Source organism: Anopheles moucheti, chromosome 2 (genome assembly GCF_943734755.1).
Source record: "Anopheles moucheti chromosome 2, idAnoMoucSN_F20_07, whole genome shotgun sequence".
NCBI lineage: Eukaryota > Metazoa > Arthropoda > Insecta > Diptera > Culicidae > Anopheles > Anopheles moucheti.
In genome coordinates this window covers 11,989,927-12,004,530 of record NC_069140.1, presented here as the reverse complement: position 1 = coordinate 12,004,530, position 14,604 = coordinate 11,989,927, and the positions used below count along the sequence as shown (strand labels likewise).

Below are 14,604 nucleotides of genomic sequence, written 5' to 3'. Positions count from 1 at the left end.
AAAACCAATCTACTGACAAACCATCGCTAAGGCTTCAATCAAGTTGATAAATATTAAATTAAAAGATTAAACATTCGACAAGTACTTTAAATGTACTTTCTTTATATTTTTGACATCTACTCACTTAGTTGCTCATTCAACAGGTTGGTTAGCCGCTTAGTAGTCTTTGTGGATTGAAGATTTTTTGTTACTAAATGTATACTTACGACCCTCCTAGTTGTTAGTATAAATTTAATAAAACTCTCCTTCAATCCACAAAGACTACTCCGACACTTCCGACACTTCGCATGACAGCTTCATTGAAGTTCCTCGACTACTTCTCTGTCCTTGCGAAAGACTCAAAGGTACCTTCCAGTGTGAGTCGTATCCAACGGAGCCTGGATTGTATAGTCTAGTCCCGTAGGTTCTCTTTAGTGCTTTATTGCTTTAACAAAATTCAGGAGATGATCGGAACTGAACTACTGCTCTGATAATAACAGTTTCTACGGGATTTGTGCGGGAATATAGATCCAAACATTGTACAAATGTACATGTAAGCTATTTAAGAATTAAACTCAAAACTGTGCAAAAAAAAATTGTTGAAGAATCCTCAATGTTCAGTTTTCAAAATCCTTAATATGCTACTTCAACCGACATGACAGCAGTAAATACTATGTGTGCACTAATCGACGTGCATTACATGCAGAAAAGTTTAATTCGTTCCAATGACATCTCAAACGGATCATCTGTAATGATTAAATATTCATGCAGGAAGAGCCAATTAGATCATTGGCAAGGACACGTTAGACGTATTGCACTGCAACACGCCACCAACACTATTTTATGCCGTTCGATTGCTCTTTAGGTGCAGTTCTTTCAAAGCACATTCAGCAAACATTATGCATTGGATTCTGCTAACAGTTCCCATCACCGTGACGCTGTTCCTCATCGTTCCTGGCGACGGTTTAATACACGTGATACTAGACTTTGATCGATGGGAAGTTAACAACGGTTCAGCATTCTTCAACATGGAAAAGTTCCGTGTGCGAAAGTTTAACCGAACGGTTTCGGTAATGAATGGTACCGGGATCTTGCTGGTAGATCTAAGCAATCGTTACACGGTAATGGACCAATACATTTATTTCCAAAGTGTACGGGCATTAATCTATCTCCTCTTTTCCCAGTACGGTGTACATTTTGCACGCAGTGCCCAGGGTAACAATCAGTTCAATGCGTACCCAATGAAGCTGGCAGCAAAACCGTTCTGTGACTTTATCAATACGTACTATCGTGAATATCAGCATCTGTTTCTTAAATATACCAACCTACCGTTTGTGACGGAGAAAGGATTGTGCCCATTCCCGAAAGGGACGTACTGGGCGAAGGATGCACACATTGACTCGTCTGTTATTCCAGTGGTCGTACCGGAAGGACTATGGCGCTGTACTACCGATCTTATCGACACATTTACCGGAGAACTTGTCGCCCGTGGTTCGATGTACGTGCGGTTAAGTAAAGAGTTGATGTAGAGCTACATGGAACACTGGATGGTAATGCGAGGAGAAATTGTAACAGTTTAATTCAATAAATTGAAGCAAAGTGTTGGAAATCAACATGCAGTTAGCAAATAAGGTAGAACGTCGATTATCCGGGGCCCGATTAACCGGCGGGCGGATTATCCGGGAGTTGGGAAATGACAGCTAGTAGAATAGTTTTGAATTTTTAACCGTTTACCCGTTTTTCACAAGAAGTACTTGAGAATTTTTCATGAAGAGTTTATCAAGTTAATATATTCCTTATTGTTAATAAACTTCTAATACTGAAAACATACGAATTCTTCCTATTATCCGTGGAAATCGGTTAACCGGCATTCTGTCAGTCCACCGTTGCTCGGATAATCGACATTCTACTGTAATCATGACTTTTAGAGACACCTTTTAGACCAAGACGAATTGTTTGACTTTATCTTTTTAAAAAGTGATCTAATTTTACAAGTATTAGTTTCGAGGGCTAACCAAAGTAATCATTACAGTCATGTGAACAATGTACACGAGCGATCATTTTTGGGAAACATTCTTGTATATAATTACCATAATGATACCAAAGTCTCATGATGTCCAATCGCATTTCTCTTTGTAATTTTATCTGCGCATCATAAAACAATGTAATGTGTGCGATTGACAGTCGTTATTCTTGATACAGTTGGTGATTGCGCGGTTAACAACTTCCGCACTTTTTTGCAAGCCATAAAACGACATTGTTCTTATTTAATCATTAATAGTAGTGTTTGGAAGAGCGTCCCTACCATGAGAATCTCACTCTATCTAAATGCGCTGGTGTTCGTCCTGATGCCCTTCGCCTTGGAGCATTGCGATGGGTTGCTGAAGGTAATACTCGATTTTGATCGCTGGGATTTTACAAATGGGACGGATATATTCAGCATGGAGGAGGTTCGTGTGCGCAAATACAACCGAACGATGTCTGTGCTGAACGGTACGGCTGCGCTACTGGTCGATCTGGACGATAAGTATGAGGTGTGAACTGTGCCGTATGTATATTCTGTATATATTCTTTACTTCTAACGGAAATCCTTCCTCGTTCAGTACGGATTTAGCTTCGCGCGTAGTGCCCAAGGGAACAAACAGTATAATGCGTACCCGATGAAATTAGCGTCCCGACCCATGTGCGAGTTTCTAAGAACGTACTACCGGGAGTATCAGCATATGTTTCTCAAGTTCACCAATCTGCCGTTTGTACCGGAAGAAGGACTGTGCCCGTTTCCGAAGGGAAAGTATTGGGTAAAGGATGCGTACGTCGATTCGTCCATTATACCGGTTGTCGTACCGGAAGGATTTTGGAAGGCCTCGCCGGAGTTGCGTATTAGAGAAACGGGAGAACTGGTAGCAACTGGATCGTTCTTGGTAAAGTTAACAAAGGAGTATGTTTGAGTCAAAAAGGCCGATCACGATTACTGTACTGTGATCTTACAGAAAAAAATAAACCAAAACCATTGTAATAATCATGACAGATTTATGATATTTTTCCATTCATCCTAAGCTTCAATAGACTTTTAATAACAATTCAATGAAAAATTCATGTAAAAGTGTTAGAATACAACTTGTTATCCCATTTATTTTCTCACTCGTTGCATTTGTTGCTAACGTAATTACTTATACTTAAAGTTTTATACAGATATTATTATCAGCGAACCATATTTGGAAAGAAAATATTAATAAGAAAGTAATCTACATCTTAAACAACATCATTGAACTATAACACAAACTATGGAAAAATGATTAACTTACGCTACCCCAAGGCATTGTTGATGTTTAATTTTGTAATGACTAGCTAATCGGCCCGGTTACAGGGCTATGCAACAGAATTCCGTTGTGTACGTAAACTCAAAGATGTTTAAAAAGAGGTTTTCTTCCCAATTAGTGGACGTTGTTAATTTTATTTCTTTTAGTTTAATAATTTGTCAAATTTCACATCGCCCTTGCTTGGATGTAACCTCAGTTCTCGTAAAAAGCAAAGTATTCTGTTGCAAGTATTGCAACATATGTATTGCATATATATATACATTTACAATTGGACAACTACAACTGATTGCATACTAAAATAGTATATCGATATACTAAAATAATATACCCACTGCACCTAAGTAGTATACACCGTATACTAATCCCCAGTACACCGCGTACGAAATTAGTATATTCCTACCTTTTAAAATAGTACAGCGTATACTAAAAAAGCATAATCCGGGTGTACTTAAATAGCATAAACAGTATGGTATGTACTGTAATGTATGAGTATGAACACTAGTGAACCTTTATTCCATATTTTGTTCTTGAATTTTAGTGTAACCTTCGCTATAGTTGTTGTTCTGTTTTGCTACAAATATTTCTTTTTATATCACAGGTCATCTCGCAAGATCACAACGATACAGGAACATGCGCAAATCTCAAATAATCTCGTATTGATCATCACGCTACGTTCGCTTAAAGCACACGTGTTATGTGCAATGAGCGTTATAAAACAGCTGCTACTATTGCCACAACCTTTACGCGACATCATACCATGTGGTCATCTATCGCACTGCTGGCAACTGTGGCCGTTGCCTTGTTCTTCCTCGACCCGAGCGCAGGACTCATGAAGGTGATCGTGGACTTCGACCGCTGGGAACACATCAACGGATCGGAGATCTTCAACGTGGAAAAGCTACGCGTACGCAAGTTCAACCGTACGCTCTCGGTACTAAACGGCACCGGCGCGCTACTGGTCGATCTAAGTGACAGATACGAGGTAATGAAACTTCCGAATCTGGCGAATCTTGCAAAAAGGGGGTTAGCTAACTTTTTCACTACATTTCCAGTACGGGCTCAGCTTCGCGCGTAGTGCACAGGGCAACAATCAGTACGATGCGTACCCGATGAAGCTTGCCTCGCGGCCCTTTTGTGAGTTTGTGAAAACGCACTACCGTGACTATCAGCATATATTTCTGAACTTCACCAATCTACCGTTTGTGCCGGACGGCGGGTTATGTCCATTTCCGAAAGGTGAATATTGGGTAAAGAATGCGTACATTGACTCGTCCGTCATACCGATCGTCGTGCCGGAAGGGTTCTGGCGTGCTACGACCGAGCTGCGGATTATCGAGACGGGTGAAATTGTTGCCCGCGGTGAGATGTATGTGAAGCTGACGAAAGAATATGTTTGAGAAGTTGTTAGAATGGTTAGCAGTGAAGGTCAATAAACTGTGGAATTCTAAAATTAACATAAATTCGCGGCTAAAAGTCGTTATGCAAATGATCGTAAGGGATTTATTCATGTAGATTTCGTCGTAAAATTTATTGTTTAAAGCCAGTTCCATAGATCTTATTCAGAAGGATTGTCTATCTGTCATCTTGTCTATATCGCATGTCAGATTGAACATTCGACCTGATTGAAATCACATTTAGCTTTTACAACACCACTTTAGTGTTATCTACCATCAATTCTGGTAACTATATTTCATGGGAATCTTTCTCGTTGTATGGCTACGCGTGAGTAACCTTGAGATTGATACAACCCCATGTGGAGGATCTGATAAATGATCGTAAAATTTCATTTAGTTCAGCAGCATTGAACAAACGTCGAGTGCAATTGACGAGTTACAATAGTATTGGGATGACCTGATTACTTTACTCCCGGGAATCTCGATAACTCCATTGTCCAAATGGCCTCCTATGACTCTTGTTTGGTGTAGATGTTAAAGCGTATCTTTACTCATCTACAAGGAGTATGCAAATCAGCCAAGCCGCTACAATGACGAGCTCTACGAGCTGTACGGCGAACTTACTTTCGCTAGACTCCGGTGGTTTGGTCACGTCATGGAAATGACACCGGACAATCTAACCCGTAAAGTTCTTTTAGGTCGTCCACATGGACAAAGGAGGCATGGTAGACCCCAAATGGGGGCTCCTGCAGCAGGCCAATACCTTAGTGCCTTATAAGCTAGTACGTAAGCACAAAGATACCTTGTCATCACTGCCTTGGGAGAAGCACCACTTCTCACATCCATCTTTGTACTACAATCACTTTTAATGCTAAACCCAACCGTTTCATATGTACTACAACATGCATGATGATCAACTGTGTCCACTAGCTATTGTACATCTATCTCTCCTCTTTCGGTTTCACCGTAGTCATCATAACGATACCGGAACAGATTTTATCGTCCTTCATCAGCATCATTTCCGCCTTCCATCGGCCCTCGGACATCATCTCACTGTACGGTTCGGTGTCGAGCACATAGTTCTCCACGACATACTCGCCCACCGGCAGCGGACACGTGTCGTAATGGGGGAAATTGCTCACCTTTGCTAGCTCGTCGTAGAAGTACGTTTTGTAAACCGTACGCATCCAGTCACACAGTGTCTTCTGCAGGTCCATCATTACCTCGTACTCGCTACCTTCCGCAAGATCGGCCCGGGCCATCAGGGCCTTCACCGTGTACGTGTCGTCGAGCTCCTTCAGCTGCTGTATCTGTGCACCCATGGAAAACTTCATGTCGGAGATTTTCTCGTAGCTGTAGTTGTACTTGAAGTATTCGCCCGTATCCCCAACCCGCTCCAGCTTGTCGATGTGAACGTCATAATTCTACGAACATAATTCATCAGCATTTTCTTTACATCTTGCTATATGCACAGCGTACTTACCATATTTGCGGTGACTCCATATCCCAACACTATACACGCCAGTGGCAAAGTAACTCCCCAAAACGTCATCCCCGTTAGCAGTTTTGCCCGTGGATCGGATTTGTGTAACGAGCAGCTCATTGTGCATCGCTTTATGTACCCTTCGTAAAGGTGTCGTACGAGCGTAGAGTGACCGGAAGTGGCATGTTTTCGTGACAGAAAACAACAAATCGCAGTGTGTTCGAGCCACGCACAGTATGTACTTGGTGTCCACTGAATCGAGGTTCCTAATCGCGTCGGAATACAATCGTCGGTGAGGAGAATCGATTGTTATCAGTGTGATTCTGCGTGGATCAAAAGCCCACTGTTCGGAGGTCTACCGTATTGGACACTGGAGCACTTGTACAAGCTGTTAGTCGCGTCCCATCAATCGCACGCGTTACAACAAAACCGGTAGCACTGTACCACTGTGGTTTCTGCTCGAGTGTACTCCAATCCCGTGCAATACGATTTGTTCCTTTTTTTTCTACAACCGAAGACGCAACAGAATTGTTCCAAAAATGAAATTGCCTGCTTGTATCGTGGCGGTGTGCTGCAGTGTGCTCTTTGCAGGCTCGGTCGACGGTGGCATTATGCGATGGTGGAATGGTTGGTGGAAATTCCACCGTTACCCGTTCATCAGCTCAAGCCTCATCTTTGAAGACTGTGGTAAGTAAACGCGTACAATTTGCTAATCCTCCCCACTACTGCTGTGTGTTTGACCGGAAAGACGTGTAACACAAAATGTCACATGGAAAGATTGATTGATTGCCGCTTTATTAAGCGCAACTTTGGCTATGATAAGTGGCCAAGTGGGGTAAAAATGGTTAGTGCTAGCGGTTGGAGTGTTTTTGCGCGGAATTTCTCACTTGTAAATTCCAAGCAATGGTGTGAAGACCCTGTAAGCCTTATTTGCCGTGAATAATGTTTATATTGGTATTGCACGTAATTACTACCATTGCCTACAGGAAGAAGTGTAAAGATTTATTTTAAAAACCTTCAGTTTTTTTTCATAAATTCGAACAATAACAATCATGTCGCCCTACACAATATCCTACAATATGAGAACAGGAACATGATGCAACATGAAGTTGTTAACTATATATTGAGCTTTGTTAAATGTTCGTTATACAATTTTGTTCAAACAATTCATGGGACAGTAGGTCCCAGATGACAGGCTCGTTTGTTTGACAACTTTGCAACTAGACACCAAACCTGTGATTGATGGTTTATTAATAGAACTGATAACTGATTTCTAGCCGCCTGTTGTTCGCAGTCAACGAGGTACAAAGTACGCGTGTGACTGTCAATATATAAACTTCACACGTAGTTTAAACATTTATAGGGTTAGAAAATACAAATTGCCGTGTTCTGTTACATTTGCATGGCATTCCTACAACATTAGCAAACCGAACTCCATATCGTCGTAATCCTTTCATACTAAGGCTCCTGTTTTCTTCCTGTACAGGCACCAAATACGATGTCATATCTATTAATCTGTCGAGTTGTGCAACCGCACCCTGTACGATGCATCGTGGCGCCAACGTAACCGTGAAGGCTGAATTCACTTCCAACGGTAAGCGCCACCATGTCCTGCTTTGACTTTCTTTCTCAAACAATCAACATACGAACGAACGTACTCGATCGGAGAACAAAGCCACAGCCTTATACACCGCCGAATGGGTCCAATATCCAGCGAAACCACATCGTAACGACCGTATTACCAAACGTCTCAAGTGGCGCTTCAGCTGTGTTGCCAACATTACCGTACAACCGATTTACTATACGAAACTAAATATTTGCTTAGAGTTGTAAAGGTCTTTCTTTACGGATCTCATTACGTCCATCTTTTCCCATGCCCCTTTTGTACCACCTAGGCGCATCGACGGACAGTGTGCTTAAGCACGAAGCGTACTTCATACTGAACAACGTTAAGACGAAAGCCGTTATCACACCCACCACCTGCGAGGGTAGCGTCTGTCCGCTTCAGGGCACGCAAGGACTACTGTTCTCCGCGAACATCTACGTCAATGCGGATCTCCCACCGGTAGGTTTCTTCGAGTGGGCATAGCTTACCTTCCCAAGCTGGCTTAACCCACAAAAAAGGCTTAGTTGTACCATATGCACTAAACACTTTCCATACTATCCCTGTTCCAATTGTCCGACAGATTAATGGAAAGCTACGCTGGGAGTTAAAAAATAAATCGGGTGATATGCTGCTCTGCTATCAGCTACCAGTATGTATCCAGTGAGATGATGTGCCATCGCCTGCAGGAGGGCTTCATTCAAATGTAAACCGTTACATTGCATACTCAAACTGTATCAGTGAAATTAAAGAAACTTCCGAGATTATACACATTTTAACAATCAGTATGCTTGTTATTTGTTATTATTACATAAAAGTTATTTTTACTTCCTGTATTACTTAATGGCTATTGTTAATCATATTGCGCTAACTAAGTATTGTTCTTCTTGGCATAACGACCCACTGAATGCCTGCCCTGTCCTGGTTTACTAGACTTATTTTACCACGTAGCCGAATATTCTTTATAGTAGGGATTGATCCGCATGCGTGTTTGAATCGGACCTGTCCAATACATCACCATGCCGCTAATAGCTAACAATGCGTTAAGTTCTATATAAAAGTATCAGTATAGAATAATTATTAATCCATTTAAAACAAAGCTTACATTCCATGGCAAAGATGAGATCAAGTAAGGAGCAATGTGTTGGCAAATAAGAAATATTTTAAAGAATTGATACAAGAAGTTAAATCGTTTTATGACATATTTCCTACTGTTTATGATATTCCAATTTTCAAAGCAAATGATCCGACAGTTTTGAAAGTTGTTTGAAATGCTCCGAATATTACGAGCAGGTATTTATTTTTCCTATTTAACTGCCCATTCAAATTTAGCGGTTTAGTTCAAACTCTGACAGCTTGGTGGCGCTACTGTCGACGATCTGAATCAGGGGGGGATATGACGACCGAAATGTTTTGAGTTTGGATAAATGGGTCTATGGAAATCACCTGAAACTTAAACTAAAACTAACAATGTGTATTATTTCTGGATGGATCAATTGCTTTTACTTAAGAAGCTGAAGCATTAGAAATATCCTTTACTGAAAAATCGTGTGAATTATAATTAGAATTTAAAAAGTTTTGCGACCATTACTGTTGAAGGTAAAATGTACTAGAATTGGCAAATAGCACCGTATCCAATAAAAGAGTGAGATTACGCCATATGCCGCTAGATACACCGGATGTCAGCCGTTTGGTTTTAAAGCTTTGCAGTTGCCAGATCTACAAAAGAAGGCCCGAATGTTTCGATATTTAATTGATCATAGTGCTATGCTTTATCTTTTACAACGAAACCACCAGTTTGAAGATAATCAAGTGATGTGCTTCTATGCATTTATGTGCACTTGTATTTCCATTAACGATAGATGTGCTTCAAATACTGAAGGACCACTACCATCAACGGAGAATATGAGCGAATGTGGAGCATCACCTCACCAGTTGGCAAAGGGACAGGATGGACTTGGTTGATGGTCGAAAACTGGTCGCACTAGTGCTGCAAATACAAATAAGCATCCCCGGAACTACGAACTCCCATATGAGTTGCCAGATGGTTTTAAAAATATCTGGCCCATTGGCAGTTCGTGTCCAGTGTCCCAAGAGAAGGATGTTACGTACGAGCTGCACATACCAGTCAGGCTGACAAGTTTTCGATCCATAAATGTGGCGGTAGAAATGAAGCTGGTTGAACAGGACGATACGCCTGTCACCTGATTCCGGCCTGAAGCGGATGTGGACTAAATTATATGGTACCGTTATAGTAATGGAGTTGTAACAATGGAAAATAAATCAATCATTTTAGTATAATCCAGTTTGCTTTTATTGCTACTTAATTAGCCGGAGCGACTTGAGCATCAACCACGAAGCAGGCGACAGATTCGTTGGTTTCGTCCACAATATCGATTTCGATGCTCAGACTCACTAGCGGATAGATTGGCAGCACCGGGATCGTTAGTCGGTAGGTAACGTCCTCGTTGGCACTAAGTGGGCAGCTGGAACCTTCGAGCCAGGCGCAGGTATTGGCAAACTCAGCCGGCAGTGGATAGGGTGCGGTAATACCAAGAGCGGTGGCCGTCGGGACAGTCGTCATGGTGGTAACAGCACGGTCTACGGTCAACGATCGACAGGGATGTGCGTTATAAGAACTGCGGGATGCAATTCTCCGTACAACTTACCGGTGGTGAAATCGATGTAAGCGATCACATCCTGGCCACGGATCAGATCGCAAGGCGGAGCACTGCAACCTACGATGTTCACATTGGTTGCCTGCGGACGATCGCCGTCACAGGCACGGCCAACGTTACCGTACACTACGGCCGGCACAAGCGCAATCAGGAGAAGTGCTCGGATCATGGTTGCGTTTTTGGGTTGTTGATTGTTTGGGGGACTTCCTAAACTTCCTGCTATCGCCACAAAGCGTTCCACGTTTGACAAGCTATCCAAATTTTGGCACCCGTTTTTATACGCGAGCTCGCAGCAACCGCCAAAGGGTTGTAAATTTTTTTTTGTTTGGTGTGACAGATCTTTAACGCACCATCGCATCGAGGTTCGAATGTAGATGGTTCGGGTCGCTAAGTACCATGCATCGATGAGCTGTGGCGCAAGTACGTACGTCTGATAGGTCTGTACGGGAGCAAAGTTTTTCTTTTCTTGTTTTGTTTTACCTTTTCTTACCTTACTTAAGTGAATCCCATGATAACTACCCGACCCGCGATAAGCTGCGCGATAAAAGCGAACAGGTGGTCCATTTGCGGTACCGAATTGCAATGATCGTGGCTGGATTTGCCAAATCGATGAGGTTCGTTTTCTTTTCATGCTCTTTTTGTTTGGCGCTTTGCTTTCGTGGCGGATGAGCGGATGAGTGCGGACTTCTTCTTCTGGGTTGGGCCGTGGATTAGGGTTCTCAAGTGTTTGCTGACGAATCTGGCTGGCAATCGCTCTGTGACGATTTGATGATAACAACGATTTTGATATCGTAGGGTGGATTGGCTAGGAGTTTGTCGGCTCGTTTTGTCGAAAGTTTACCCGCCGCTTTATTTTGGGTAGTTCTACAGTAGTTAAGGTACCATGTTAAGTAGTTAGCCATTATCACTAAGATAGGGCTACATAGAGATGAAGCTAAAACCAGACACCCAACTATGTATATCGAATATAACATTTAAAAAAAATAAAGGATAAGTTGAAATATTATCGAGTATAAAATCCTATTTGTGCCTTTTGAAACGACATAGTAGATAAGGTGACATTTGAAAACTGAGCCGAATTAAGGGCGTTAGTTTATCCGTAAGAAAACTTCACAAACAGAGCTACTGGAAATCAATTTGACTGTTTTGGTCTCACAAATTCAATATTTTTTTAACACTCAACTATTTTACCATGGTCGTTTAATGAGTTTTAATATCTTTTCTGTAGTTTTCTAACCAAAAAAATGCTCCACGAATGTAATCCAACTCTCTTGATTTTTTCATAAAATAACCACCAACAAATAACAATGTTGGTCGCTTTAGTGTCAACAGAACACTCTCTCAAATGTTGTGCTTTAACCTTTCACACCTAGATGGCGCTAGCTCCAACTGATGTTTTTATGGGGTGTTTGTTTGATGGCTAATTCGCCAATCCTGCCAAAATTGGTGAGTATTTAAGCAACCGTTTACCCAAAAGGTCGCGCGACCCAAAACTTGGAACTAATCGTGACCGTTTTTAGACGTCGCGTTTCGGTCTTGATTATGTGCCAAAGGAAGCAGGTTTGACCTCAACTCGGCCGCGTTTTGAGGTGTGTGGCTTGGCTAAAGCGCTTTTTTTAGCTTTTGCAAAATTTAACGAACGGAAATTTAGCGAAAGGCAAAAAAATAAAATAAGGTGGTGGAGGTGGTACACGTGTTTATCAGTACTATTTGTCCTTTTTACTCTACTCTTCGCCCTAGCATTTATTCCTTGGCTTGGAATGTGCTGTTCTGTCGTCCTGCTACTGCTACCACATATCAGCTGTGTGTGGGGAAAGTGAAGGGAAGACATTATTGTGATATTGGCCAACCTGCTCAGGTCTGTATTTCTGTAAGGAAACCATCGAAGAGAAAGCGGAATTGAACGGATTCTTACCATGAGTGTTTGCGGTGCTCGTCTGAAGATGATGCTACGGCGATAGCGTGTCAGAGAGTTACTAATGACTGCGTTTTATTCTACGCGCAGCGCGTGAAACTTTAATCTTAATCCGCTGCGTTGAAGTCATGGTTTTGGTTCGAGGATGCATCAAAATGTTGCGTAATGTGTGTGCGCAATAATATGTTGCGATTTTGTAGTTAGTCAAATGATATTGTTTTATTGTGGTTTTTTCAATTGTTGTCTTTTTTTAGTGTATTCCTTGAGTTTCGAGTTGGTTGTGTTCTGTTGTGAAATTGTCGAAATGGAAATAAAAACTGTTTTTGTCAACGGCGTTCCGTGGATTATTGTGGAAGATGGATCGTTTCTAGAACAACCGTATTAAAAGAGGCGCTGCTCGCAAAGACAGGCGAATGAAGAATTCGCAACATCAACCAGGCCAGATGAAGGGCTTCTCCCTCGTTCGGATTTTGAATTAGCACGGCTAGAAACGGAGGAACAGCTAGAGAATTTTGATCAAGGCCTAAATGTAAATTCGGAGTACAAGCCACAAGTAGAGAAGTTTTTGCGCCGGTAAATTCTTCGCGCAGACTTAATAATCCTTGGAAGGTATAATACGAAGCGCGAGGCTACATAACGACATCTATGGCACGATATTCTACCGATCTGCATCAGGCGGTCGATGTGTTGTTAAGCAAACCATTTTTCAGAAAACAACCCATAACTGAACTCTATCATTTATTTAACAAACCCCAGCTATGGGAACTTGAACAATAAAAAAATTGCATTTTGTAGTTGTTGTGGTTTAAGATATTTCAGACAATCTCAAAGATAGTTTTATTATGTTCTAGATATTACAATGTAGCAACAGATGAATGGTGCGTTCACAAAATTATTGCTGTGGTCTCCAGCTAATGTAAATGTGTACATATTTGTGCGCAAAGTAACATGTTATGTTTGGCCAGAAAATACGTAAGATTCCAATGTTATTTCCGCCACTGCAGTTGACCGCCAACTACCAGACTGAGGACGTCCCTTCAGTCGTCCTGAACAGTGTGAAGCAGTGACACAAAAGTAAACTGGTCAAACACAGAAGATCAGCACCGTTCGACAGGTCACGGGTTTATCCTTTGCTCGATATACAATGATTGTGTAGAGGACATAATTTTTTTCCGTATATGGAAAATAATTTTTTCGCCCATAAGGCTTAACAAAACGAATCTTATAGTCTAATCTTAAACAAACAGATAAAACAGATAAACAGAGATTGAACAATCTAGACATAGAGGATTAAAAGGAGTCATTAATTAGACGGGCCCGAAAAGCAGATATCGAGATGTTATAATCGAAATGATAAAAATAAGCAGTTGAATGATTTCATAGATTGCAAAAAAGGATCATTTTGGCCGTAACAGGTAAGGCCCGCCGGAATGAATATAGATAGTAAGGATGGGGCACAAATATTGTTGAGGAGAATCTTAGCGATGAAAAAAGCTTGCGTATGTGAGAAGGGTGATTTTAGATCTACAACTCCCAGCATACTGCAACGAATGGAGTAGGGAGGCATCGGATATGTACGGGGCATATTGCTCGAGTCCATAGAACCGCAAATTGCTAGCATTTTCAAGCCCAGTTTACGTCCTCTAACGTAGACTTTATCTATATTAACATCCGTGCAGGAAACCATTCGTTCCCCACGTTCGTCTGCAAAGTGAACCGTGGACAGGTAAACGCTTTAGAGATGATTTTTTTCTGCGATGATAAGTTATGGTCTGCTAAGGTGGCTTTGGCATGCAGAAGTTTTCAAACTACGAGATCCGATTGATCGCCTGCTCTAAATTTATGTTGGAGTTCGGTTTCATCGTGCACATCGTGCACATGCATCAATTTGTGGTGCGTTTCGTTATTAGATAGCGCCCAGTAACGGATGCCTTCGTCGATGAACATGGACTGAACATGAACATGGACGATCTACCAATTCAGGCAATTACATAACCGCTTCGATGGGAACTGAAAAAGCGGAATCGTCGTACACGACACATTAACACACAACATTTCAGAACTTGCCATTCCGGCCAGGGCCTTTAGGAATTTAGCCACCTGTTGCTTGTGTGGTGTCTTGTTTTTTCGGATGATGCAAAATACAGTTCCTTCAATTTGAAGCAACCGATCCTTTTGTGATATACATGGCGGTACCGTTCGTTGCCATAATGACCTCTTTGTAATAAGGGC

The 14,604-nt window shown here is 41.7% G+C and overlaps 6 protein-coding genes across 6 annotated transcripts; 4 read left to right on the top strand and 2 right to left on the bottom strand.

The window, feature by feature from the left end:
• The first annotated feature begins 878 nt into the window (after positions 1-878).
• LOC128299092 (uncharacterized) lies at positions 879-1,508 on the top strand. The gene is made up of 2 exons (XM_053034953.1): positions 879-1,100; positions 1,164-1,508. The coding sequence occupies exons 1-2, from the start codon at positions 879-881 to the stop codon at positions 1,506-1,508; spliced, it is 567 nt and encodes a 188-aa protein (XP_052890913.1).
• Positions 1,509-2,285: 777 nt separating this feature from the next.
• Positions 2,286-2,927, top strand: LOC128298595 (uncharacterized). The gene is made up of 2 exons (XM_053034363.1): positions 2,286-2,513; positions 2,583-2,927. Exons 1-2 carry the CDS (start codon positions 2,286-2,288, stop codon positions 2,925-2,927), a joined length of 573 nt encoding a protein of 190 aa, XP_052890323.1.
• A 1,120-nt stretch (positions 2,928-4,047) lies between these two features.
• LOC128298530 (uncharacterized) lies at positions 4,048-4,696 on the top strand. Its single transcript, XM_053034284.1, has 2 exons — positions 4,048-4,281; positions 4,352-4,696. The coding sequence occupies exons 1-2, from the start codon at positions 4,057-4,059 to the stop codon at positions 4,694-4,696; spliced, it is 570 nt and encodes a 189-aa protein (XP_052890244.1). The 5' UTR covers positions 4,048-4,056.
• Positions 4,697-5,566: 870 nt separating this feature from the next.
• LOC128299087 (uncharacterized) lies at positions 5,567-6,296 on the bottom strand. The gene is made up of 2 exons (XM_053034942.1): positions 6,177-6,296; positions 5,567-6,117 (listed from the first exon to the last, which is right to left on the bottom strand). The coding sequence occupies exons 1-2, from the start codon at positions 6,294-6,296 to the stop codon at positions 5,635-5,637; spliced, it is 603 nt and encodes a 200-aa protein (XP_052890902.1). The 3' UTR covers positions 5,567-5,634.
• A 419-nt stretch (positions 6,297-6,715) lies between these two features.
• Positions 6,716-8,446, top strand: LOC128298634 (NPC intracellular cholesterol transporter 2). The gene is made up of 4 exons (XM_053034404.1): positions 6,716-6,863; positions 7,663-7,770; positions 8,072-8,241; positions 8,363-8,446. The coding sequence occupies exons 1-4, from the start codon at positions 6,716-6,718 to the stop codon at positions 8,444-8,446; spliced, it is 510 nt and encodes a 169-aa protein (XP_052890364.1).
• Positions 8,447-10,102: 1,656 nt separating this feature from the next.
• Positions 10,103-10,626, bottom strand: LOC128298450 (NPC intracellular cholesterol transporter 2-like). The gene is made up of 2 exons (XM_053034201.1): positions 10,449-10,626; positions 10,103-10,380 (listed from the first exon to the last, which is right to left on the bottom strand). Exons 1-2 carry the CDS (start codon positions 10,624-10,626, stop codon positions 10,103-10,105), a joined length of 456 nt encoding a protein of 151 aa, XP_052890161.1.
• Between the last annotated feature and the right edge of the window lie 3,978 nt (positions 10,627-14,604).